We start from the raw sequence: 27792 nt of genomic DNA, 5'->3' as shown, positions 1-27792 counted from the left end.
GTATGTAGCCAGCAGCCAGCGTGAGCGGCCAGCAGCCATAGTGAGCGGCCGTCCAGAAGCCGGCGACTGATCTGCCTCGTCCAGGAAGAGCGCAATGATGGTGCCAACTTCGGCCAGTGAAGCAACGTCCTCTACAACTAGACTGAAGAACAAAAGGACAGCAACTTGTCTGTTCCCCTTTCACCAATTCCCCAGCACTGCTCCCATCCCTCCAATTCCCCAATAAAAAAAAGTCTTTAAAAAAAAAGAAGGTGTAGAGCGGGAGTTGGCAAACTGAGGCTTGTGAGCCACATTTGGCTCTTTGGGTACATTCTGTCTCAAAAGTTTGCCGACCCCTGGAAGAGCCAATCCTGTCCCTCACAGCAATTTAAAAATTATTTGAGCCATAAATATATTTTTTTACATAATCACCATTATGTGAATAACATCCTTTAAAAATTTTATAAGTGAAACTATGATAGTTTTATTTTCATTTTCAATTTTACTTCACAGCCTGTGGCTCATGAGGCACAGTTTGCTGCCCCCTGGCGGCTCTTCCATCTCAAAAGTTTGCTGACCAGGAGCTCTCTAAATTTAATAGCCAGAGCTCTCTTCTAGGACAAGGCCCCACAAAATTGAGTAAGACCAGGGAAACAGACAAAAAAAAAAAGAGAAGATGCAGCAAAAATGAAGGGGATCGAGAGTCTGGAAATCTCCGAAAGCAAGCTGCTATATTTCTGAACATTTCACAAAAACAACGGGAGCGAGAGCTTGGTGAAGTTGGAAAAGCTATCTGAACCAAGCTTCCTTTTAACATCTGGGAAAACTAATTTCGCATAAAAATAAGCAATATAAAAGTATTTAGGTCAAATACCATATGAACTTACTAAATAAAAAGATAAGAACAACATCCTTACCAAAAATGAAAGCACTCAAGAGGACATACTTAGAAAAACAGAAAAAAAATTGTTTCACAATGAGCTAAGTGACATTAAGTGATACAAACCATGAAAGAACACAAATTAGAAAAACTAAGAAATGAGGTGATACATGAATAAATTGGAACTAAAATAAAAAATCATTTCGGAAATGAAGAGTAAACAAAAGAAATAAGGGTTAATAAATACAACAAATAATGCCTTAAGAGAAACAAGTTGGAGTGGAAGATAAAATTAAAAAATCAAAGTATAAAGAGATAAAAACTTCCTAAAACTAAAGACTTGAAAATACATATTTAAAGGGCACACTGTGTACTTAAGAATATTGACCCAGAATGACTAACATCAAGACATATTTTAGTAAAATTACTGGACTTTAAAGAAAAAGAAGTCTGTTGGGCATTCAGGCATTTGCAGGGGTTCTCTCTGGGTGTTGGGATTATGGATAATTAAACCTTTTTCTCTTTGGTTTTTCAAAGTTCTAAATTTTCTACAATAGTTTTATTTTTTCTTGGGGGGGGCAAATAAAAGATAGGATTTAATCTTTTGTAAATTAAGGGCTGCTTGAGAGCAAGACCAACCCAGACCTTCCTTTGTGCTACTGGAGAGGTCTCCCTGCTATGGGAGCTCAGCAAACTGACATGGAGTCCTCCTACCTGCCACCTTTAAGGTGATGTCACTTAGGTGGTCCCCAGGCTGCAGGTGACTGTATTCTTGGATGAAATGAGTGAGCGAGACGTCTACATAGAATTTGTGTGGGTATGGGTCTTCCCCATTGACCTTCATTTGATGGATTGCTTGGCTGCGGATCTTGTAGTATTGCTATTTAAATATAAACACAAACACGAAAATGCATTTGAGAAGTTGAACCTGGTTAGGCTGGTGGTCCATCTAGGAGAGTACTGTATTATGCCTTAGAGTGGCCCCCAATACACTGAGGTTTCTTTAACTGAGCACTTGCCCCACCCCTATCCCCTTGAAATCACAGGGTTAGATATGGAGTAAGATTTGTTCTTAAAAGCAAGATTCAACAAAAAGAATTGGAGCTCTGCCTAAAATAATGAGCCTAACTGGTACAGGTGGCCTGGGTTACCACTTTTCTGGATGCGTCTGCATGGAAAGTCACTTACCTTCTTTCCCACTTACCACCCACATCAGACTTTTTTCCACGGCAGGCCCATAGATGGGGCCTAGAGGATGTTAAAAATGGGCCTGGCTGTGCTAATACAATTTTAATTCAATACCAAGGAGGAGGGACGAGATGGGGGCTCAGGGGTAGTGGATCTGGCCAGAGGACCACAGTTTGCCAATCCCTAGCCCATCTTTAGGGAGAACTTTCTCTGGGGCTGCTACTGTATAAGGCCCAGCTAGTTTCAAGGAAGATTAATCAGTCCCTTGGAAGTACTAGATTCTCTCAAAAGCCTGTTGGGAATTGATAAGAAAAATACTTAGGGCTTGTGCTTTTAACCAGATGGAGTGGCACGCCCTTCCTTATCCTTTTACAATGACCCAGGGCCAGGGCCCAGTGCCCATTCCAGTTCCTATTTATCTTTAGTCACTGGTCCTAAGGGATCTGCCACAAGTCCCATCAGATGCTTCCCTGTGCCCAGCCAGGGTGGTGGTCCAGGGGACTCACGTTTGGGTCCAGGCTCTCCTCCTCAGCACCCACATCACCGTTAGTGGTGTGGTCGGCGGCGGCAGCATTGGCCTGGCTTAGCTGTTTCTCACTGAGCTCCTTCTGCTTGGCCTCCTTCTCTGCTACTTTCTTCTCAGCTTTCAGGCGTCTCTTTAGCTCACTGTTGGGAAGATGAAAATGTTCAAAGTGTGATATTTGCCGGAAGAGGCCTCTACTATGTTCTGCCCCACAACCACTTATCAAAAATACGAATAGCCTGGGGGAAATGCTCTTGCCCAGTTGTACACCCCCACCTCTAGTCTCTTGGTCACTAAACTTTATATGCGAGAGACAAAGAAAAACTAAGCAGAGAAATATCTTTCTCAATCTCTGCTTTCTAGTCTGGGGTCCTTGGCACTAGGTCTCAACTAAAATCAAGACACATCAGGACAAAGAAAATCCTACATATTAGTTTACATTTAGAACAGGAAAATAAGTTTTCCAGGGAATCTGTAAGTTAGGTTTTTCTCAAGCTAATTGGGCTAGGGGGCCTCTTAACGCCAGAGACTGCATCTTAATTGTTTGGTATCATCCTCTGCAGAATATCAAGTTCCTTGACTACCAGACCTGATGTGATAAAGCAACATCTCCAGCTCTGTCTGCCACACCTCCCTACCTATCCCCAAAGAGTGGGTCAGTCTGGGGTGGGGAAGGGTGGCTCTTCAGAGTTCCAGAAGACACTCCACTGATACTGTCTCCCTTAGCATTGATCAGTGCATTGACAATGGCCTTCAGCATTGGTCTCACTCTGCCCACTGGAGTCTGACTCTGACAACAAACTGGGTAGAACAGTGCACAAAGCAGCATAGTGTAGGGGATAACATACCATCTTTGAAGTCAGGCTGCCTGCGACTAAATTCTGACACACCTACTTATCAATTATGTGACTTTGGGCAAGTGACTTAACTTCTCCCCATCTGTAAAATGGATAATAGACAGTAATTATGTGTGTAAAGAGACGACCCTGTCCCTAGTATTGAGTAAGCATGCAAATGTGAGCTATTCTAGGTATCCCTCACTATCTCAACCCTTCACTCTCTGCACCAGGGCAGAAACCTTATAGATTTGGTCAAATTTCTCACTATCCACTCTTGGTACTTGTCACCTGAGACTCAAAAAGTAAAGCGATTCACACAACTTGGTATCCCTTATGATCTGAAATCTTGCTATTCGAACCCATAAACCAAACAGATTTGGGTAGAAAGGGATACCCTCATTATCCAAATAGAATAGCTCCTTCTTTCAAACCACTAATGTTAATCGTGTGCCAAGCCTAATGTGCTATAATTCAGTCAGGGGGCATCTAATCCGATCTGATTCTTCTTAGCATTAATAAATAATCCTATTCAACTAGGTGTTGTTTCTTATATTTAAATCAATCCTAAGGATAATCCAATATGGCTCTGGGAATAGAAATAAAGACTAGAAACCAAGTTAATCTCAGGAGCAAACAAATTCCAGAAAGGCAGGAAAATGAAAACAACCTGCATTAGAATTTCTTTATTCATACAAGGGTTTTGTTTCAGCACTGTTCTAGAACAAGATCCACAAGTCATCTCAAGAAATCTAAGGACAGAGAATTTGAATTTATTAAAGAGAAAAATAAGGCCGGCCGAGTGGCGCGATGGTTAAGAACTCGCTTGGGATGCCAGAGGGCCCCGGTTCGGATCCCACATATGAGGGCCAGTGACACTGCCCTCCACAGCTAAGATGCTGAACAACAGCTCAACCTGGAGCTGGGCTGCCTTGAGTTGCCGGCGACGGCGTAGGCTGCAGCCCCTGTGGCAGTGGGTTGCCATGGGCTACCGTGGGTTGCCATGGGCTACCGTGTGTAGCCAGCAGCCAGCGTGAGCGGCCAGCAGCCGCAGTGAGCGGCCGTCCAGAAGCCGGCGCCTGATCTGCCTCACCAAGGAAGAGCGCAATGACGGTGCCAACTTGGGCCAGTGAAGCAACATCCTCCACAACTAGATTGAAGAACAAAAATGACAGCAACTTGTCTGTTCCCCTTCCCCCAGTTCCCCAGCACTGTTCCCATCCCCCCAATTCCCCAATAAAAATCTTAAAAAAAAAAAAAAAAAAGAGAAAAATAAGAAAAGACTATTGGTTTTGGTAGCAGGGGTTTTTGTTTCCTTGGCGACAACTGCAAAGATTTAGCCAGAGGCTTAACAAATAAGGGCTTATAAGTAAGGGAAGGACTTTTGCTCCCAGAACAATAAAGAAGGTAACGGGCACCAACCTTCCTTTATTAGAAAGTGCCTTGTCCTTGTGAAGCGCTGTGAAAGGAGCAAGTCGACACAGTCGCAGCTCCCTCTGCCCCCACTGTGCCCAGGTTTGGCGCAGGGACCCCCTAACAAGCCTTACAGCAGCTTGCGTCAACATGGCAGAACACCCTGGAACTAATGATTACCACCACCTAACAGGAAACACAGAGATGTGGTGTCAGATGGGACAGACAGTAAATACACACCCAACCAGCACTCCTACTCTTATGGTTTGGGGGAGGGGGAGGTTGCAAAATCTTTTAGTGTCCCATTTTACTTAAGACCCTCTTAACTAAGAGCAACTTTTAACACTCACTCTGCTGCAGCCATAACTGACAATATTCTCAGTCCTGATTATGGTAAAAAGTGCATATACAGGGTCAAAGGTCAACAGCAACTCAGTCAATAGCTTACAGGTAGAAATGATCACAACAGTCTAGAAAATGGGAGACAGGACATAAAGCAGTGTTTCTAAAGCCCCTATGCATGGTTTCTCTCTTGGCACTGGGAAACATATGAAATGCCATTGTCAACTGCAAACTCTAGATGAACCTAAAAGGAAGCCACACAAAAGCACCTCTGACTCAAAGATAAGACTTGTTTAGAGCTCTAGGAAGAAGGTGGAAAGGACAATTTTTAGCACATTATATTTTACACATTAACACTGGAAGTCAACAGAATCACAGGAATCTTATTCTTATTGTTTTCAAACATTTGGCCTTTCCTTGGTAAATGAGTCACCTGTCAGGCAGCTCATGTTTTTAAAGTTGGAGAAAATAGTTGGCATAAAATGGGGCTCACTGGAAACTCAGGCAAAGGAAATTCCATGAAAAATTAAGAAATGGAAGGAAATGTTAAAGCTGTTTTAGCCCATGTCACTACAGGAATATATTATATCAACAGCATATCCTCGTAGACAATGTGAGGTGTAGTGCATAAATTTAGTATACAAAGCTTGGGCTATGGAGTTTGATTTTAGATCTCTGTTCCACAGCTTTGGATCATACTTTAGGTATGCACACTTCAGCAATGTATTTAATCACCCAGAGCCGCAGTTTATTAAATTGAAAAATGGACATTAACATCTCCTTTCCAAGGTTATTACTAGAGCAGACAAAATTTGTATAACTCCAGCACAGTGCCTGCCACATAAAAGCGGCTTTAAAAAGTGGTAGATGTAATTAACCTAAGAAAAGTCGGTAGAAAGGAACTGGCCAGTTTCCTCAATTTACCGTAAAATCGTATTCTCAACTGGAGACCTCGCTTAGGAGGTATCTGCACTCTACAACCCATTAACTGATATAACAGATCAAAAGTCCAATTTTCCCAAAGGCCAGGTTCCAAACAGACCAGGTTCCAAACAGAGATCCATCAGATACTCTCAGCACAACATAGGGTGCTATCAAACCATAAATTTAGGTTATTTCCTTTCTCGTTTTTCTTACTAGTTGAGTGCCATTCCATCAATTCCATTAGGGTTCAGCGAGAGCCCTAATGCACTAAGGCACCCATTACATGTAATGAACTAACTACTTTCCTATGCCTCTAGAATGGTACTATTTATTTTATGTACCTTTCTTGGGAGTATTGAGAAAAGTCATTCAAATCATTATCTATGTTCTGTGAAGAACCCTGGTTAAGAAGGAGTATAGTATGTAGAGAATATAAGACATAGAGGACGGCTAATCTTGATTTATTTATGTTTACCTCTACACTCCAAGGATTTGGGGTAATTAACAAAGACATATCCAGCAATGCTAAGTGCAGCTTGGTGTACTCGGCTGAATAAGACAGTCTCTACTACTAGACTTTGGTCATTCCTTCAATACTCACAAGCCCTTTGAATAACCCACATGGATAGATGCCCGACAGTTTTATTAGACCTGATAAGGTTCAGAATGGCCTTAGAGAGGCCAAGAAAAATGAAAGTCTTTCTCAAAAGCCCCCTGAGTTCACATTTCCCCAAATCCTTATCAGGGCGTGCCGTAATAGTAAAAGAATGCATTTCTCAGAAGGCAAAGAATACGTTTCGCTTTTGTCACCTCTCAGTTCTTAGCATTTTCTTACTTCAGGAGTACGACAGTGGGGAGACCCCGCTAGCCCTGGACCCTGGGACACCCTGGGGGATGCAGTTCGGGCTCACGGTCTCCATTCCGGCGTAGCGGCTCCATTTCGGCGTGTCCGTACCCACGAGAACCCGCAGGAAGGCCCTAGGCATCGTGGCCTCGGCCGGAGCCTCGAGGCACTTCCCAGCTCGGCCTCTCCGGCCGCAAAGACCTTAACGACCCACAGCGACACTTACTTTTTGCTCAGTTTGGGCTCGCCTTCGTCCACGTTCACCTCAGCCTGCTGCACGGAAGCCATCTCGCCCCACGGTGGGATCTGAAAAAAATCAAGGTCTTACCGAAATTTCCAAGCCAAGGTCGGAAGCCCCGCCTCTTCCGGGGGCAGGGCGCAGTTGCTGCCGCCGCGCAGGCGCAGTGTGGGGGCTTGCGGCCGCGGTGCTTGGAGCAATTAGGTTAGTTGTGTTTTTGTCCCCTAGACCGTAATTCTTGTGGTTCCCGACTTTAACCATGGCGGAGACGATGGATCTGGGCAAAGACCCTAACGGGCCCACGCATTCATCGACTCTGTTCGTGAGGGAAGATGGCAGCTCAATGTGTTTTTACGTGCGCCCCAGCCCGGCGAAGCGCCGGCTCTCCACACTCATTTTGCACGGTGGCGGTACGCTGTGCCGGGTGCAGGAGCCCGGGGCCGTGCTGCTGGCCCAGCCGGGGGAGGCGGCGGCCGAGGCCTTGGGCGACTTCATCTCCACACAGTACATTCTAGACTGCGTGGAGCGCAACGAGAGGCTCGAGCTGGAGGCCTATCGGCTGGGCCTGGCCCCCACGGCCGACCAGGCCCCACAGACAAAGTCCCGGGCTCAGGCCGAGGGCGCCGCTGCCGCGGAGCCCGAGCGGCCGCCGCTCACGGGGCGGATCGTCTTCACGGACGCGGACGACATGGCCATCTTGACCTACGTGAAGGAAAATGCCCGCTCAACCAGCTCCGTCACGGGCAACGCCTTGTGGAAAGCGATGGAGAAAAGTTCGCTCACCCAGCATTCGTGGCAGTCCCTGAAGGACCGTTACTTAAAGCACCTGCGGGGCCAGGAGCATAAGGACCTGTTAGGGGACGCCCCCGTGAGCCCGGCGTCCCAGAAACTAAAGCGGAAAGCGGAGGAAGACCCGGAGGCTGCTGATAGCCGGGGTGAGGACACTGCTGCGGCGAACCTCCTGGCCCTTCTGCGTCCACCTGTGCTGGAGGGGCGGGACCTCGTTCCCTCTCTGCGGCGCGCGTATTGGCCTCTGGTTAACATCGTCTGGTAAAAATTGCACCATTTTCTCATCTCAGGTTTCACTTCCCTTTCCAATAGCTAGGATATTGACACAGTTTGATATTCAGATACAAAAAGAGTAGTATATATAGAAAATGCTCCCCTTCTCTCCACCATATATCCAGTTTTCTTCCTTAGAGGCAGCGGGGTGGGGTGGGGGGTGGGAGGGAACCAGCTTCAGTCGTTTTATTTTAATTATTTATTGAATCATAGTTGAAATATATTAGTTTCAGGTGTACAACATCGTGATTCGCTATTTTTATGCATTATGAAATTATCACAATAAGTCTAGTCACCATACAAAGTTATTAACTGCATTCCCTGTGCTGTGCATTGCATCCCTGTGACTTACGTGTTGTGTAACTGGCAGTTTGTGTTAGGTCCTCGCTCTTCAGTAAAGAGGTCCTCGCTCTTCAGTAAAGACCTGACAGAGTTTTTCGTTCCAAAAGCTTTATTCAGCCAAGCCTGGCGACCGCCTCACTCTGCAAGAGGAGAATGGCCCCGAGGTCTTGGTGGGTGGAAGTTTTATAGGGTCTTGACTTCCGGGAGTTTGAGCAGCAGCAAGTGTACAGAAGCAAAAAAGCAAAACGTCCTGCGCTAGGTGTGAAAATGAGTTATCCGTAAAATAATCTATTGTTGTAAAGAATAATTCTTTACCTAATTCTTGCAAAGAAAAGCTTTTACTTTTAGTTATAACCGCATCCTGCTAGCTTAACAGGATGTTCTGCTATGCTCAGCTGGAGTATGACTTTTTCTAATGTCTTAGGGCGGAGGTATGTCTAAAATGAGCCTGTCTGGCCTAAGGTATAGTTTGCTTGGCCTAGGGTCTGGGCCTGGGTCCTCACATTTGTACTTCCTAATCCCCTTCCATTTATTTCGCCTGTTCGTCCCCTGTCGTCGTCCCCCCTCCCCGCCTCCCCCACACACATTTTCTTTCCCTCTGGCAACTACCTGTTTTTAAAAATACTTCTCCTGTGTTCAGGTAGATTCGGTATTAACCGTTTTAAGGGTATGCCAGATCAGTTTATTTTCATGTTTTGACTTAATTGAATGCCTTTCACACAAGATTCTTCTCTTCTTGGTCTCCGCCGAAGTGAAATTTTAACACAGTTGAATTGAATGTTGAGATTCAGATGTGGTTAGGACACAGTGCAGAGCTGTTTAAGATGCTTCATTTTTGATATAATGATATTTTTTATATAATGACATTTTTGTCAACTTAAATCGTCAAACCCTTTTGTTTAGAGACATGTCTTTTCCCCACTTCCCTTCTCTTAATGTGGCTATTCCTTGAAATCTAGGGAGATAAAACTCGATTTCCCTTGTTTAGTATGCTTAGTAGGAATTTCGTTTTTGGTAATAGTGACATTTCAGATTTATTCATTCAAAAGATATTTGAGCCAGACACTGTTATCCTGCTGGGATATAACAATAAGTAAAAGCCCTGTGGTCATGGAGCTTAACATGATAGCTGGGAATTGGTAAGCGCTATAGAGAAAAATCAGGGTAAAGGTTGGGGAGGAGCTTGTTTTCTGTAGGGTGATAAGGGAAGATCTCTGTGATAAGCTGGTGTAGGAGCAGAGACCAAAGGAAATGAATGAGAAAGCCAGGTGTTTATCTGAGGAAGGTGTTCCAGGCAGAGGGAATAAATACAAAGGTCCTGATGTGGAAATATGGCTGGTGTGTTCTTGGATCCACAGAGATCAGTTTGACTGGAATGGAGAAGGAAGAGGGAGAATTCTAGGAGTGAGCACAGGGCCAGGCTAGGTGTATGGGTGAAGTAGTTCATGTAAGGCCTTTCTTTTAAATCAGTGGTGTTGGGACTACTGACAAGCCATTTGATACCTGGGACGAAATTAACCTGGATTCACCCAACTCAGAATAATATTTGATGATCAGCTATTTAAGTGTAAAAATTAAAATCCTAAAATGACTAAGAGAAAATGTGCATATACTTTTTGCCTTTTTTTTTTTTAGCTGAGCCATCCTGTCACCTGTTGGCAGCTCAGCAGCAGAGCAGCTCAGCTCAGGCCGGGAATCAAACTGGCGACCCTGTTGCTCAGAGCTCGCACTCTTGAGCGAGCTCTTAACCACCTGAACCACTAGGCCGGCCCTTTTTGTGCATATACTTTTTAGATTAGCATGGTGATAGTCTTGAAACCAAGAAGACTAAGAAAAAGTTTCATATATTTGATTACTTAAAATTAAAAGCTCATGATATAGTCAGGGCAAACTGGAAAATACTCCCAATACATTACAACAGAGTTAATTTCCTCAGTGTCCAAAGAGCTTGCAGAAGCTAGTAACTAAAAGAAAAATTAGTAGAAAAATGAGTAAAAGAAATGGAACAAGAAGTTACCAGAAAAGGAAATAAATATCCAATGAACAAACACAGAAATATTGTTATTAAATAAAAATAAACTAGACCCTGAGCAGAGGACCAGATAAGCCATGCCTGGACTTTTGACCCATGGAAACTGTGAAATAATAAATGTGTGTTGTTGTTTTTAAAAACAGTAATGTCATATTTTATCAAATTTGCAAAAATTAACAAAATGGGTAATATCCAAAGTTAGTAAAAACAAGTAAACTCCTACATTATTAATAGAAGAAAATTGGTATAATTGTTTTGTAAGGGCACTTTGAAAACATCTAACAACGTTTAAAATGCATGTTCCCTTAAATGTGGCAATATTGCTTCTAGGAATTTATCCTACAAATTTATACTCAGGGAACAAAAGGGTACATACTGAAAAGTTAAATCTCCCTGCTACATACTCCTCTAGTACTTCTCCCAGGGACAAGCACTGCTGTCTTCCTTGTTATATGTCCTTTATGCTCATAATACTAGCACACTAAAAATCATTTCTGCAGTTTGCTTTTTTTTTAACTTAATGATAGATCTTGAAGTCTTTGTGTGTCTATGCATAACTTTGCCTATTCTTTTCCTCACTGATTGTATTGTATTCTATTATGAGAATGAACCACAATTTGTTCATTTTATTGTAGAAAATTTTGAACATTTACAAAAGTAGAAAGAATAGTATAATGAACTATAATGCATGTACCCATCACCCAACTTCATACAGTTGATGGTCAATTCTTTTTCATCTGTATCTTTCAATCCAGGCATTTGGGATTATTTTGAAACAAATGCCAGGCATCACATTATTTTGTCTATTTCAGCACTTATTTTTAAAAGATAAGGCTTCTTTTTTTAATTGCTATTTTAAAAAGTAATACAAAAGAAAATTGACTTATTTTTGTTTACAGTTTATGCATTTTTGAAATTTACTTTTTATGTAACAAAATGGATGGACCTAGAGGCAATTATGCTAAGTGAAATAAGTTAGACAAAGAAAGACAAATACTATATGATTTCACTTATATGTGGAATCTAAAAAACAAAATAAACAAACAAAACAGGAACAGACTCATAGATACAGAAAACAAGCTGATGGTTGCCAGATGGGAGGGGGTTGGGGTGCAGGGTGAGAAAGGTGAAGGGATTAAGAAGCACAAATTGGTAGTTACAAAATAGTTGCAGGGATGTAAAGTACAGCACAGGGAGTATAGTCAATAATATGATAATTACCATGTTTTCCCCCCAAATAAGACGTAACTGGAAAATAAGCCCTCACCTGATTTTTCAGGATGCTCATAATATAAGTCCTACCCCAAATATAAGCCCCAGTTGAGATAGCCAGACATGACTGTTTGAATAAATATATATTTTTGTACATGAATAAATGAATAAATGTAGATTGTTGGAGCAAAAATTTATATAAGATCCGGTCTTATTTTCAGGGAAACATGGTATGTATAGTGCCAGGTGGGTACTAGACTTATCAGGGGAATCACTTTGTAAATTATTTAAATGTCTAACCACTATGCTGTACTCCTGAAACTAATATTGAATGTCAATTGTAACTGAAAAATAAAAATTAAAATTGCCGGCTGAGTGGCGCATTAGTTAAGAGTTGGCTTGGGACGCCAGCTCTGAACAGCAGAGCCCCAGTTCGGATCCCGCATGAGGGCCAGTGACGCTGCGCCCTCTACAGCTAAGATGGTGAACAACAGCTTGACGTGGATGTGAAGCTGGGCTGCGGTGAGTTGCTGGCGACAGCGTAAGCTGCAGTGGGGCTGGCTGGCAGCTGGCATGAGCTTTCCTGAGCTTCAATGAGCCGCCGTGAGCGGCTGTCCAATGGCCAGCGAGCGACTGCCTCAGCCGGGAAGAGCGCAATGATAATACCAACATGGGCCAGTGAAGCGACGTCCTCCACAACTAGACTGAAGAACAAAAGGACAGTCAACTTGTCTGTTCATCTTACCTGATTCCCCAACGCTGTTCCCTCCCTCAATTTTCCAATAAAAAAAAAAAAATCTTAAAAAAATTTTTAAATTAAAAATTTTTACTCTAAAATATATATTACATAAATTTTACCACTTTAACCATTTTTAAGTGTTCAGTTGCATTAAGTACATTCATACTGTCAGGCAACCATCACCACCATCCATCTCCAGAACTTTTTGATCTTCCAAAGCTGAAAGTCTATATCCATTAAACACTAACTTCCTATTTCTCCATCCCCTGACAAACACAATTCTACTTTTTGTCTATGAATTTGATCTCTCTAGGTACCTTATATAAGTGGGATCATACAATATTTGTCCTTTTGTGTCTGGCTTATTTCACTTAGCATAATGTCTTGGGTCAGTATTTCATTCCTTTTTAAGGCTGAATTAATATTCCACTGTATGTATATACCACGTTTTGTTTATCAGTTCATCTATCGATGGATATTTGGGTTGTTTGTGTTTCTTGGCTATTGTGAATAATGCTGCTATAAATATGGGTATAGTAATATCTGTTTGAGACCCTGCTTTCACTATTTTTGGGGGTATATACCCAGAAGTAGAATTGTTGGATCATATGGTAATTTTATGCTTAATATTTGGGGAACCCTCATACCATTTTCCAGGTATGTGTTTTAACACATGTATAGATTTGTGTAACCACCTCCAAAAATCAGGATACAGAGCAATTTCATTACAAAAAACTCCCTTCATACTTCCGCTTAACATTCAGTTTTTGTTAGGTGGAAAAGAAGCAAAGTTAAATCCTCAGAGGACAAAGAGTAAAGGGGAACCAAGAGTATGTTTAGCTTTAGGGGGCCTTGCTTTCTGTAGATGGCGTGTGGTAGATTGTTGTGTGACTGATCTATGTAGAGCTATAAAGTCTTGGCTCTCTTGCCCCAACTCGGTCCTTCCTAGCTTCATTTTAGCTGAGGCCTTGTTGGTACTCTTTCACAGCTCAACTTTTCTCTCTGCCCATCTGCTTTCTTCCCTTCTTTTCCCAGGCACACTCCCTAATAAACATTTTAAATATTAACCTCCATCTCAGGATCTGCCAGAGAATCCTGAGAGAAACCAAATTTATTGCCCAGTTTTGTTAATTTGCAAAATCTATCAATACAAAGAAATAATGAATTAAACTTGAAGAGTATTTTTATTTTACATGTCAGATCCTAGAAAAATTATCACCATTTGGATAGTACAACTTTTCAGAAGCAAGAGTAGGAATTATAGGGCTGGCCGAGTGGCGCGTTGGGTAAGAGTTGGCTTGGGACGCCAGCTCTGAGCAGCAGAGCCCGGGTTCGGATCCCACATTAGGGCCAGTGATGCTGTGCTCTCTACAGCTAAGATGGTGAACAACAGCTCAACCTGGAGCTTGGCTGCTGTGAGTCGCCAGCGACAGCGAAGGCTGCAGTGAAGCTGCAGTGGGCTGCCACAAGCTACTGTGAGTGGCTGGCAGCCAGCATGAGCGGCTGGCAGCCAGCGTGAGCGGCTGTGAGCCGCCGTGAGCGGCTGTCCAGTAGTCAGCGACCGATCTGCCTCACCCGGGAAGAGCACAATGATAACACCAACATGTGCCAGTGAAGCAACGTCCTCCACAACTAGATTGAAGAAAAGGACAGCAACTTGTCTGTTCCCCTTCCCCAATTCCCCAACGCTGTTCCCCTCTCTCAATTCCCCAATAAAATCTTTAAAAAGAAAAAAGAAAAAAAGTGGGAATTATCTAACATGCATGCCTATGTTATTATCCTTCTGATCAAAAACAGATGTCTTCTAATAGACAAAAATGTTCAGGCTCACTTTTGGCCCCAGAGCTCACAGAGCATGCACTGTATTTTTATTTTATGTAAAAGAGGCTCTTTCTAACCTGGTACTGTTCTTCTCTTTAATAGAACCACAGAATAAGAGAACTCCAGACTTGCCTGAAGAAGAATTTGTAAAGGAAGAGGTCCAGGAGAAGGAAGAAGCAGTCAAAAAGATGCTTATAGAAGCCAGCCGGGAGTTTGAGGAGGTTGTGGTATGTTAACTAGATTTAACTCATTTTTTTTCATACCTTCATTCTTCTCCTTTGAAATTGGTCATCTATCTACCCTTTTTATACACCCAAGGCCTAGAAAGGTAAGAGAGAAGTTCAAGATGGAGGAGGAAAATGGAAAATGGGACTGATCTAGGTTTCAGGCATGTAGCTTTTAGTTTTTTGGCAGGAAAGCTTGAGGGAGAGAGGTAGAACAGTTGGGGAGAATTATTTTTAAACAGTGTAAAGCATCCCATTTTGAGTACTTTGATCTCAGTGTAAGTTTTTTAAAGTTAAGACTGGATTTATCTTTAAAATTGTTTTTATGCTTTTCAGAACCATAAACAATTTTTAAAAGAATTTAGTTTTATTAATTAAGCAAGTTGTATATTTAGAGCTTTTTGGGATTTTTTTAGTTCTTGCATATTCAGTCTAGCTTCTAATACTCTGTTGGAATCCCATATTTAGTCATCGTTTTATAGAAAGGCAGGAGCCATGAAATAATGAGTAATTTAAGTTTCTGTAATTGGTGAGTGAAGGAATGCATAAGAATTGGCATAATTTAGGGATTGTTGCCTTTTGTGGTCTGAGTTTTATTATTTGATATTTGGTTCATTTTTCATAAACTTTCAAATGGTTTCAACAACGCCCAAACAGGGCCTACAAAGGTCTCTTCTCACATAACATGCATTGTAATGTGCCTAAATGTAGTTAGTATAGCTTGAGGGGCCCTAATATATTCATATAGCATTGTTTTTTGAGTACTTATTATGTGCAGGCATTGGTAGGCACTGGGGATGTGATGATGAGCAAAACAGATACATTTCCTGTCCTTATGGAACTTAAAATCTGGGAATGAAGTAATGCTTTTAACAAATACTTTAATGCATACATATACATATGTGTATGCATATACATATATTTTTTCATATTCAGTGTAACTTCTAATGTTCCATTGGAATGCCAGAATTAATTATACATTATATATATAGAGACATGTGCACACGCATGTGTGTACACTTGCGAACACACACACACCTGCCACCTGCACATACACTCTTCCTTACCCTGTCACATACATATATAGATACACATCCACACACATATAGACATACATCCAACACGAATAAATATAAGAAGGAATATGGCGCATTAGAGGAACTGAGGAAGTCCAGTGTGATTGGAAGAAAAAGGGCAAGGAGGTGGTAGCTGGGAGAGGCCAGATACTGTGAGAGCAAGTGTGACTTGGTAATTAGACTGGTCTTATTCATCCATTTCTCTAGGTGGAAGAGAGCCCTGATTTTGAAATACATATAACAATGTGTGATGATGATTCACACACACCCGAGGAAGACTCCGAAACACAGCCTGATGAGGAAGAAGAAGAAGAAGTTTCTCCACCAGAGGTGGGAGCTGCCATTAAGATCATCCGGCAGTTAATGGAAAAGTTTAACTTGGATCTGTCAACAGTTACACAGGCCTTCCTAAAAAACAGTGGTGAGCTGGAGGCTACTACCTCCTTTTTAGAGTCTGGTCAGAGGGCTGATGGGTATCCCATTTGGTCTCGACAGGATGACTTAGATTTACAAAAAGATGATGAGGCTACCCGAGATGCATTGATCAAAAAATTTGGTGCTCAGAATGTAGCTCGGAGGATTGAATTCCGAAAGAAATAATTGGCAAGATGATGAGAAAAGAAAAAAGGTGTGGCAGATGAAGTGGTTAAAAAAATTTGTGACCATTGAACTTCAGAGATTCTTATATTGGACTTGACACTTGTCTTATGACCAATGCTGTCATTGCTCTGTGAGTCCTAGATTTTGTAGCCAAGCAGAGTTGTGTAGGATAAAAATAAAAGAAATTGGATATATTTAGAGCTGTCCCTGACAGTATCAGTGTGTTTATGAAAGCAAAGTCTAAACCAGAAAGAGGTTGATCCATGTAGTAGTAATTCTTTTCTGGAACAGAACCCGTGTTGTATTGGTGACAGGAGCTAGTGACCAAGTCAAAGAAGGAAAATTTAGGAGATGAGACAGGTCTTTTTAGGCAACATGAATAAACAGCCTCCTATCCTTTGGCAGAAACTCCTCTAGATTGTGATAGATTTTAAATCAAGAATCTAGAGATGGAAAGATTTTCTTACAAGGCCTTGAACATGGACTATCCGAAACGCTTGCATCCCCCAGTGAACTTTGATTTCTAAACTGCTTTGAAAACCCCATATTCCCTTTGCTAACTTAATATTTGGGGACCCTGTTCCTTGGCTGTTTGTTTCTTCGAGTCCTTGTTGGTCAAGTCTCTAGCACATGTTTTTTGTTTTTCTACCTACCACCAAGTTTTGTTTAAAAGACACACAAAACCCTAGAGAGTATCAAGGATAGTCTTACTTGGTTACTAATAATGTGTTTTTATATACTGAGGATAGTTTTGTGCTAAGGCTGTGTTAGAGTTAAAGATTGGTGGATTAAGTCCTCTTTGTTGTGTTGCTTTCGTTGTTGAAAATAAATAGAACTTTGTACTTGTCTCCAAAAAGTATTTTCTTTGATTGTATTCACAAAAACTTTTAGATGTAAAAACCATAAAGGAACTGACATTTTTGGCTCTTATTAATTAGATAAATAATCAGTAAAGTGCTTCCATTTTAGAACTAATAGGCCATTAGAAAGATGCCAGTTCTTCTGGATGGAGCAAAGAGAAGAACTGCATCGAGGACTATGAAAGATGGCAAAATTAGGTGAACTGCTGAGAGCCAAAGGGGAGAGAAGCCAATCAGGAACCATCGGGTGTGTAGCAGAAGGTGTCAGTGCCCCACCCACATACCCTGGCAGTCACCATTCCCACACAAGCCACCAACAGGAGTCCTGTTACAAGCACCTGCCTGAGGCTTTCTCTCTCCTTGAAGCGCTGTGGAGTTGCTTTCAGCAAATAGTGCATGGGAATTAGAGGATGTATATCCAGCTTCCTTGTGACCAGAGAAATGACACAACTGAATATGTCTTTGAGAATTACCCCGTGAGTGGGATAATGGTTTCCAGGCAATCTTTCAGAGGTCTCCAGTAGAAATAAACATAGTTGTCCACAGTGGTCATTGGTTTATGAATGCACCCTGCATAGGCTTCCTTCTCATTTCACATCCCCACCTCCCTACTAAGTGCATCCTGGAGTCATCAGTTACACAAAGATTCTTTCCTTAGAGTCCGCTTCTAGGGGAACCCAGCCCAAATCAAAGAGCTTAACTTTCCCCGTTCCTTAGCATGTTGGAAAGGTAAACCACTCCCAGTAGTAACTGTAGCTTGCTACAATAGTAATTCTTAAGTGGGGATTGGGAGGGGTTGGGTGGTGGGCATTTGTTTAAAATGTGTTCTTCATTCTGATAAGACTCTAGGGTGGTAAAGTTACTACAACTTAACTGGCTTTACAGGGCTGGAAATTCCAGTTTTGTCAAAGCAGGCACAACAGGGTCTGATTTATACCCAGACTTCCAAAAGATGTGTTTAAACCAAAATACACACCAACCTATAATGCTCATAATAAACCACTAACTTTCAAATATCTGGTTTTGTAATTGCTCTGGTCATTTCTTCTCTTGGGCTGGGAGATATATGTAGGGAAACAAATCAGAAGTATTGGGGAGCACAAATCTAATACCAAGGAAAAGGAGTTGGATCTTAATGGTTAATGGTGTTGAGTTATGGCTGCATCCGCTCCAAAGACCAGCTGTTCAAGTCCTGAAGTTGGGATACCTCTCCCTTGGGCCGCCAGATTCTTGTTCTTTGGGTTTTCTTAACTTCACGAGTCTGGCTCTGTTTTTCTGCTTGTGCTCTGGGAGATATCATTTCTTACTCATTTTAGTTCTTGAATTCTGAGCCTTCCTCACTGTCCCCCCTCCTCCCTTTGACATCTTCTAGGCCTTAAATAATTTGTACAACTTCATTAGAGATAGAAGCATTCCTGTCTGTCTCTTTCCCTGCAGCAGTGGGCTATGCTCCTGGTATTCAGTTTTCCTGTTTCTTATTCCTTTTAAACAGGGGCAGCTGAGTTTTACTTTTAAGCTGCTGCTTGAACTGTTCGGTCCTTTCTTGTTTTCAGCCTAGTGCTGTTTGGATCATATGCCCACCTGCCTATGTTAATAAGGTGTATTTAGTTGCAACAGAAAACAAAACCTAAAGGGCTCTAAACAATAAGGGGATTTATATATATCTTGTGTATATAACAAGAAGTCCTGAGGTAGGGTGGCTTCAGCGTTCTATTTTTCTGCTCTGCTATCTTGAGCTTGTCCTGTAGGCTGTTCCTCTCCCTGGTTGAAAGGTGGCTGCTATAGTTCCAACAGCAGAAGAGGGAGGATTTCTGCCAGGTGTCTCCTGTATTGGTGGGCAGCCTTTCCCAGGAGCCCCTCCTGGACTTCTCATTGTCCAGAATTCTGGCACATGCCCCTTCCCAACTTCCTAAATGAAACTGACTTGATGGACTTAGATTAATCAAGATTTGTGCTTGTTGGGCGCAGATTGTGTAACCTTGCCTGGGAATGTGGCTGAAAGGGGAGGGTGAATACCCAAACAAAAGTCAGGGAATTTAAAAACTTCCATAGTACAGACAAACCCTAGTCTGCTTCTCCAGGAGCAAGAATATTCCACTCAGGAGTGAGTGGAATAGCAACATCCTTATCAATGTGGACTTAACCTTTTGAGTTCTTTCTTGTCTTCCCTATAACTTTCCTTAGGGTTTTTAATTTGCTTCCTGAGCATATTTTCTTACAGCAAATGCCACTTATGTTTCTCTCAATAATAATCATCACCTTGAAACTCAGCTCTGTATATCTTCCTGGTCTTTTCCTCGTAGGCTCTGCAGTTTCCAGTATAGTTGTGTCTGTCAACAAGGACTGCCTCTCCAGTTCTTATGATTTTCTACCGGCAGTTTTCAGTTTTGATAGTTTGTTGGCTCAGGGATCTTTCTGGGGGAATATATTGGGTGGTTTTCTGAGCTCATGACTTGCCACTTTGGGCTGCCTCAGACACAAAGTCATGAATTTGTGTACAAAGATTTGAGGAGCTCATTTTGAGCTCTGCAGAACTTTCTGATGACTGTTCTGATGGTTTATGTACTTAATTGATAGCTGTTGTTCACAATACAGAATAAAGTAAATCAAATTATTTTCTAACATTTTTTAAGTGGGCAGTGGAAACTTTGAAAAGAGATTCTTACAGGTGTTAAAGTTGTTAAACAAGGAGGCCATTAGACTAAGGTGGCTCTAATAATGCCTTTGGTAGCCTCATAAACTAAAACCTAAGCCAGAGTCAATGTACTTGAATCTAAGAAAACGAAATTCAAGAAGAGGAAATTTCGATACACCAAGAGGCACACCAGGGACATGCACACAGATGAAAGACCAAGTAAGGACCCAGCAGAGCGAAGAGAGAGGCCTCAGAAGAAACCAAACCTGCAGACAATTTGAGCTTGGAATTCCATCCTCCAGAAGTATGAGAAAATAAATTTCTGTTGTTTAAGCCACTCAGTCTGTGCATGGTGTCAACGTCATCAAATAATTATACCAGAGCCTTTTTTTTTTTTTGAGATTTGTGCCACTGATGTGTGTGTGCGTGTGTGCATACATGCATGTGAGTTTTAATTCCCTAGGTGATAGTGAAAGTACAGCTAATATTAGGAAAAATAACTTCTGCTGAATATAATGGGACCATAAATATTGATGGCATATTCTGGCACTTGGGCTTTATAGTGTATAAACAGCTAGAGAAACTTGTACATAATGCACCACCCATCAGTAAGGATGTCTGCTTCACAACTTTATTAGTGTAGAACTGGTATCTTTGTAGAGCTGCATGTGTGTGTACTGACCTCATTCCGACGACTTCAACATGGAAAGTAAAATCAAATGAGATAAGACAATGCAAATTGATAAAGTGAACAAAGTAATATTTTTCAGAGATACTCTTCTTGTACCAAGGTAAACCCACATACACCTTCATACACTAAAATCTATTTAGAAACCATTTCAAAAAGAAGGGAAAAGAATGAGAATGGTTATCCCAGGTTTTAGGTTAACATAATTTATAATAAAATGAAGCATTTTATGTATATGTATATGTATGTGTGTGTGTGTGTGTGTGTGTGTGTGTGTGTGTACACACACAAATATGCCAAACCCCAAAATGTGGAAATATTATCATTAGACTATTCAGTGACTGTATGGTATTGCTACTATATTTTCCATGTAATTCTTTTTGTATGATAAATAGTCAAAGGAAAAAAATTACAAGTGAAATATACTCAGTATTATGGATTTATCCTAATTCATTTAATCATTCCTTTAGTGATGGATACTGAGGTACTTTGTAGTTTCCAATTCAAACCCTTAGAGCTTCGGAAACAAGTTCACTTTTATGAACCTACATCATCAGGAAATATAGCATCCCTTCATTTTCTATATGACAAACTAATTTCAAGTTTGCCTTCACATCTTGCCAGATGAGAAAGAAGTGCCAGCTTGTCCCTTGACCTGTTCTCAGCTGAGTTCGGTTACAGTTTGTAGATCTTCCAGACTGGAGGACGTGGTGATTACAGGGAAGAGGTCCTATTTGTCAGTAAAATGCTTTTGTTGGCCAGGATTCAGCAGATGTGTCCACTGCCTAGTGCCCACAGTATGGCGGCAGCATGGAGCTTGGAAGCAATCCTTTACTCAGTGAAGTGAGTACAGAAGGTAACCACTGCCCACAATACAGAGTAAAACCTTTGTTCGGGATTCCAAGTGGTTTCTCCTGCCCCCTACATTAATCTTCTACTGAACAGGATGATTTAATTGTTCTTCGTCCTTTAAATTGCTCAGATTCTGCTTCCAAAGAAAGGAGGCCTGGACCAGGTTCTGAGAATGACCTTTTCCTCTCCTTGAAAGTGAGCTTTGCATCTTGTGGAGCAGAGCCTAAAAATCTTCACGAGGCACAGTTGGGGTCCTGAAGTGTCCTTTTTCTGTGGATCAGAACAAGACTCAGAAAGTTTCAGGATTATCTTTCCCTGAAAAATCTGTGGATTGCAGGAGTTGACCTAAAGGCTTGAGGTTTCTACATATTGGTGCAATTGACCGAGGGGATGAGAAGGTTCTCCAGCAGACTTGTGTGCTGCTGTGGCCATAAGTGGCTCAGTGTATCGCTTCTCTAGGATCCCATTCTGCAGTCAGAGCCTGGCAGCACTCATCCCACCATTGCATAATGTAAGATAAGTCCACGTGACCCAGATCCTGCAATTGGTGTTTTTTGTGCTCAGGATGAGGCTGACAATAGTCCTTCAACTGCAGTGCTCCTGTGCCAGTCTGTTTGTGATTCTGGCATTTTTCTTGGTTTTGAGGCCAGAAATGAGTGTGAATATCAGAGAGGACCCTCCCGAAGTCAGTGGTATTGGCAGGTAATTTGTAAGTGTCAGAGTAGAGGGTGAGTTCTTCCTGTACAGCCTGTGTGGGCTGCACCATCACGACACTTGGTCCTCGGCTCACACAAGGGACAGAGGACACATGGGATGGGAGAAAAGCAGGTAGAAATGTTTGGTTCCAGCTGAAAGAATTGGAGGAAGGAAAAGGATGAGACCAGCCTGAGAGAGTGGACAGGTCAATTTGGTGCCACTGAGCTGTCAGGTCTGGTGTCCCACTTGGGCCATCTGGCAAGGAATTCACAGGCTCACTTCTGCTCTGCCCTGGGGACAGAGATCTTTGGTTCTGAAACCACATCTGAGTGAGGAAAAGAGAGACACAAACATCATAAGACAAGCAGTTCTGGCTGTTTCTCAGACCATGTAAAGCAAAGGGAGTATTAATATAGGCCCCAATATCAGGACAGCTTTATATACATATAAATATATATATATATATATATATATATATATATGAGATATTTATACATATATATGAAATATGTGTTCAGTATGTGTTTGTATATGTGTGTATATACACAAACATACAGACACATAAGGTCATAACACTCAGCAATCAACTCTAGAGGAATTGAAACTGGCTGAAAAGGACTATATTCTAGAATCCTCCCTCTAATTACAACAATGGATCAGCAAACAAGTTCTCTTGACCAGGTTAACATTTTTCTCTTCACTAGTGTGTGGATAAGAATGTGTATTGTATGTACACGTGAATAGATCTGAACAAGGGTTAATAAGTTTTTGAGGATTTCTGTGCTGATAAACTCATGAATATGCTTCCTAGTATTGAGTATTTACCATACTAAACCACTATCCCCATAACGTAGAAGGTATTGAATGGGGCAACTTTGTTCCCCAACTGGGGGACATTTGATGCTGTCTGTAGGTTTTTTTGGGTGTCCCAAATGGGAGGGGACATGGGCAGGATGTCTAGTTGGTAGAGGCCAGGAATGCTGAAAAAATATTCTGCTAGGCACCAGGACAGCTCCTTACAAGAAAGAATTACCTGACCCAACACGACAACAGTGCCAAGGTGTAGAAAACCTGACACAGTGTTCTCAAAATGGCATTCACTTTCACACTTTCTCACATTTTCGCTGCTTGTGATTCTAAATGGATACACCACTGACTAAGTGATTTCAAAAGCCTTCCTATTGTAGGAATCTGGCTTGCAATGCCAGGACTTGACCATGCTATACCTTTGTCTCTTGCTGATTGATAATCCAAGGTAGGTCAACTCTTTTCCAGCACCCCATCAGGGGAAAGTATCACAGTTAGGAGATATTTGGTGCCACACACATAGAACTTTCTTGAATTTTTGATCCCGGAATGCCTGTTTGTTTAGCCAGTATTTTCCTGGTTGCAATATCAGGGATTCGGTTCCTGTCAGAGGCTTGAACTAGGATGTTTGATTGAGATATTGTGATGGATGTCTGGTCTTGTCTGGCTTCTTTTGGTAAGTATTCTAAAGGATGACATAGGAACAAAAGGTAGCTTTTGCAACAGTTTTCACACTTGAACTGGAAACTCAAACTTGAGAAGATAACGCTGACCACACTTCTTCTGAATCCCCTTGAGGTGACAGCAGAGGAGGGCGCTGCCATGCTTCGAGCAGCAGGCCTGAAAGGTCCAGAGCCTTGCTTCTAAGAACTTGCTGTCCCAGCCAACGGTGGGGCCATGCTTATATTTCTGACACAAGAGTGCCTAGAACAAGCTGTAATTGGCTCCTCACAGAATATTTTGTGGAGAATTTGGACACAATGTGCAGAATGATTTCCACTCTCAAAGGGACCCACTGAAGAAATGCCTTTGGACCTGTGGGTTCTTACCTTGAGTCCAAGGCTTATGCTGGTCCTGTCTCTGGGTTTGATCTTTTTCTAAGGATCCAGATCCCAATTGTCTCTGTTTTACTCTGTGGTTTTTAAACCAAATCTAAGTGGGAGAAGAAGTGAAACTCATGTAACCCAGTCTATGTCATTCCAAATATCAATGCAATTAAATAAAACTGATCAACTGCCATTAGGATAACATCCATATGAAAAAGGCGATGTATTATCCTAGGAACAATGTAACTATTAGCATACAATTCAGGACAGCACACAATCTGCTTTCAGCTCAAATGGGCATTTCTTTTATGGCCATCCCCATGGTATCCCAAGTACGTTTCCCTGATTTAAGAGACATTGTTAGTTCTCTCATAGGAAATCAGTATTTCTCTCCCCCTACCTCTGTCTCTCTTATAACAGGTCTTCAGTGTTTAAATGTCTTTACTTGGCCCTCATCATCTCTTCTTAAAAAATACGATTTTGTAATACACAATACTTATGGACATGATCTTGGAAAAGAATTTCTTTAACTGGGGAGTAGAATTAGTCACAGTCAAGAGATGGACTAACACTTGTCCACATTTCCTCTTATTTATTTTATCCCATAGTCAGGAATAGATAAGGAGACTTTTTTTTTTTTTTTTTAAGCTGAGCCATCCTGCCACCTGTTGGCAGCTCAGCTCAGGCCGGGAATTGAACCACTGTTGCTCAGAGCTCACCCTATTGAGCGAGCTCTTAACCAACTGAGCCACTCGACCAGCCCAAGGAGACTCTTAAGAGACCCTGTATACCTTGCTGTGACACTGTCACTAACATAACCAAGTGAACTCTGCTTATTTCCTCATTACTGGAGTCAGGATTGCAACATACTTTCTAATTATTTCTGAATGTTTTATTTTGATAATTTGTGATAAGATTTAGGGTGTCAATGACAACCAATATCCAAGGAACTACTCTTACATCCCAGGCATTGTGCTAAAAGGTTATATCTGTTCTCTAAATTAAATTAATTAATTAAAAGATTTTCAGATAAGTCTTAAGCAGAGGTGGAAACTGGAAACGTATGCATACGTGTAAATTAGTTATCACTATGGCAGAGCCAACCTCATCTTACATTGTTTCCTGAACTCGCCATTCTCTGCGTCAGTTCAAATGGGCCCAGTCTCTCTCATGCAGCTAGTCACTTGACACTCGCATAGGATGAGATTTGAGTAAACTCTGTCTCCCATACACAGAACAAAAGCATGAAAAGTAAAGAAAAATTTCTTCTTCCCAGCATTCCATCAGACTGAAGACCTTACAGCCAATGGCTCATTGGAGTCTATATATTTGATATAAAAATCTGAACTCATTGTTTTCCTCTAAAAGTACACTTTTATTGGTCTTCATTACTTTAAATACTGTTTCACCTGGAATAATTATGTTGTTTACAGCGATCTCCTTGATAACTGAAGAAATCCAACTTTGTTTCAGTAGTTTCATTGAAAATAATACAATATGGGATTTTATTTTCCTTCATACACTCCTGTGTATGAATTATATTTCAGATATTAATTAAAACAATAAAACACTAGCCTAAAAATTGGGAATTTACATGAGTTCCTGCCCCACAATTTCTGCATAATTATATATTCATTATTATTCTGTGGCATATATTCCAATACCTAATGATACCGTATAGTTATCATAGCGATCTAATTTCCTATATTCACTAAAATGGATTTAATTATCCTATTGAGAGAGTCTGAGCCAGTATATTCTTCTTCTCCCATCAGTGAATATGCCTAACCAATATTTCTACCACTGGTAAAAGATATAAACAGAGTTCTTGTCCCTTTTATTTGTTTTCAATGTTATATAATAGGAAAAACCTTCTGGGCAGCATACCTGACAGAATTACCTGGAAGTGCTGAGCCCAGCTTTTCTCTTTACCTTGACTCTGACAGATAGTGAAATAGAAACCTAATACTTACCTGACTGTTATACTCTGGAACACCAATTTCCTTGGCTAGTTGTTCCCTAGTAGCTGTATCAGGGTAAGGGCTGTGTTCAAACCATTTTTGGAGGCTATCCTTTTGACTCTGGTTGTAAACAGTCCTGCCTTGCCAGGTTTCTTTTTGTAGTATGCCTGATGAAGAAAAAATGGGGAGAGGAGTATGAAGGATGCGTTTATGGATTAAAATTTGTATGAGCATATGTCTTATGTTTATTTCAATGATTATTTTATATTTTTACTTTAGGGATACAGCTAAAGTCTTGCTAAATTGGAGACATAGTTTGGAGATACATACAATAGGAGAAAAACAAGTTTGTGATCTGAGTTACCAAAGGAAGAAGTTACAGAAAATTCACAAAATTACATGCAAAGAAAATGGCACACAGTAGGAGCTAGGAAAACTAATGGAAATAAATGACACAAGTAAAACATGGAAAAAATTAGGATAACTTTTAATAATAGGATAAAATATACAAAACTGGTACTTTGTGATAAAAATGCACTTTAGTAAAATTAAATATAAAACACTAGATATTCCATGAGATATTATATATATATATATATATATATATATATATATATATATTTCTTCATTTAAAGTGTCAACTTTAAAACTTTTGATAATCCACGTATGGGACTCATGGCTGTCATCTTAAATTTGAAATTCCAAGTCTCCAATTTTAAAGCACCCATCAACCTCTTGACACAAAACACCCCTGACTCCAACAATCTATCTCTCTGATAGTGTTTGTGAATTTAATCTTTATAAACTTTGGAAAGTAAACAAAGCATGTGGCATTCTCAAAGAAGAGAGTGAAAAAGCAAGATGGGAACTTACCACTTGCAGTGCTGTTCAAACCCATCTTGGGAAGAGGTACCTGGATTCCATAGAGACAGCAAGTAGGCAGCTGAGCAGCTCTTCAGGACACAAGGCTTATCAATGCCCAGGGTGACCCACCAGTTTCTTAAATACCCTTTTATTTAATCCCTTCATTAAATATTTAACACATTTAGAAAGAAATTGGAAGTAATCAGATTAAGAGGAAGTACAGATTCTACCAGGCAATTTTACAACTATCATATCTTTCCAAGTATGACTTAGAATCTGTACTCTCTCATATATATACATATACAATATATATAAACATTTTCTCTATAATGTTTTAGAACTCTAGCTTCTTAATTCTTTTGGTTTGATGATATGATTTTATAATATATGGATATCCTTACTTCACTTTGCATTTTTCCTGTTTTCAAGCTCTTACTGAAACCCATTTCTTTCCATCGTTGATAGTAGGGTTTATGTGTCATCTTGGCTACTCTATAAGCCACAGTTATTTAAAAAAAGACCCCCTAATCTAGTTGTTGCTGTGAAGGTATTTTGTGGTTTGATTGAATTACAGAATCAGTTGGATGTAAGTAAGGAAATTATCCTCAATAATCTGGATGGGGCTGATGCAATGATCGGAAAGTCTTAGGAGTAAAGTTGCAGTATTCCCAAAGCAAAAGAAATCACACCTGAGCACAGCAGCTTTTCTCCTTCGAGAGTTTCAGTACGCCCTTCCAAGGGCCTGACCTAGACATCTCATTCTTGCCTAGCCAGGTCCTACAAGTGTATAAGCAAATTCCTTACAATAAATGTCTTTATATGTGTCTGTACGTACATATGTGTGTGCACGCGCGCATATATATATATATATATATATATATATATATATATATATATATATATATATATATATATATATTCACTAGTTCCCTATATGACTTGAGTTCAGAACACTACTGATTCTGTTTCTGTGGCTGAACACTAAATAATACAGATGGTACTGGCGGTGGTTCCATAAGAACAGACTTTTTTTTTAGATTTTTTTTTTTATTGGGGAATTGGGGGAAGGGGAACAGACAAGTTGCTGTCCTTTTGTTCTTCAGTCTAG

The 27792-nt window shown here is 41.0% G+C and overlaps 3 protein-coding genes across 5 annotated transcripts in view; 1 reads left to right on the top strand and 2 right to left on the bottom strand.

The window, feature by feature from the left end:
* Nucleotides 1-8661, bottom strand: part of KARS1 (lysyl-tRNA synthetase 1) — a 16542-nt gene extending 7881 nt beyond the window's left edge. Inside the window, exons 1-4 of one of the 3 annotated variants that reach the window (XM_019646432.1) lie at nucleotides 8582-8661; nucleotides 7156-7235; nucleotides 2554-2713; nucleotides 1574-1739 (exon numbers count right to left, since the gene is read on the bottom strand). In XM_019646432.1, the coding sequence (XP_019501977.1) occupies nucleotides 1574-1739; nucleotides 2554-2713; nucleotides 7156-7217 (388 nt within the window). In that variant the 5' untranslated portion in view covers nucleotides 7218-7235; nucleotides 8582-8661. Of the gene's footprint in view, nucleotides 1-1573; nucleotides 1740-2553; nucleotides 2714-4828; nucleotides 5006-7155; nucleotides 7247-7950; nucleotides 7970-8581 lie in introns of those variants that run through there. The other 2 variants (XM_019646433.1, XM_019646430.1) reach the window with 2 other exon arrangements.
* On the top strand, nucleotides 7330-17123 carry TERF2IP (TERF2 interacting protein). The gene is made up of 3 exons (XM_019646434.1): nucleotides 7330-8102; nucleotides 14478-14602; nucleotides 15883-17123. Exons 1-3 carry the CDS (start codon nucleotides 7427-7429, stop codon nucleotides 16273-16275), a joined length of 1194 nt encoding a protein of 397 aa, XP_019501979.1. The 5' UTR covers nucleotides 7330-7426; the 3' UTR covers nucleotides 16276-17123.
* Nucleotides 17124-21749: 4626 nt separating this feature from the next.
* DUXB (double homeobox B) lies at nucleotides 21750-26718 on the bottom strand. The gene is given in 7 exon segments (XM_019646407.1): nucleotides 21750-21985; nucleotides 21988-22046; nucleotides 22048-22331; nucleotides 23329-23498; nucleotides 23863-23965; nucleotides 25833-25987; nucleotides 26694-26718. Coding segments are annotated over 7 exon segments (1032 nt in total).
* Between the last annotated feature and the right edge of the window lie 1074 nt (nucleotides 26719-27792).

Source organism: Hipposideros armiger, unplaced genomic scaffold (genome assembly GCF_001890085.2).
Source record: "Hipposideros armiger isolate ML-2016 unplaced genomic scaffold, ASM189008v1 scaffold_102, whole genome shotgun sequence".
Taxonomy (NCBI): domain Eukaryota; kingdom Metazoa; phylum Chordata; class Mammalia; order Chiroptera; family Hipposideridae; genus Hipposideros; species Hipposideros armiger.
The sequence above is the reverse complement of the archived record's forward strand: the minus strand, read 5'-3'. Positions and strand labels throughout refer to the sequence as shown.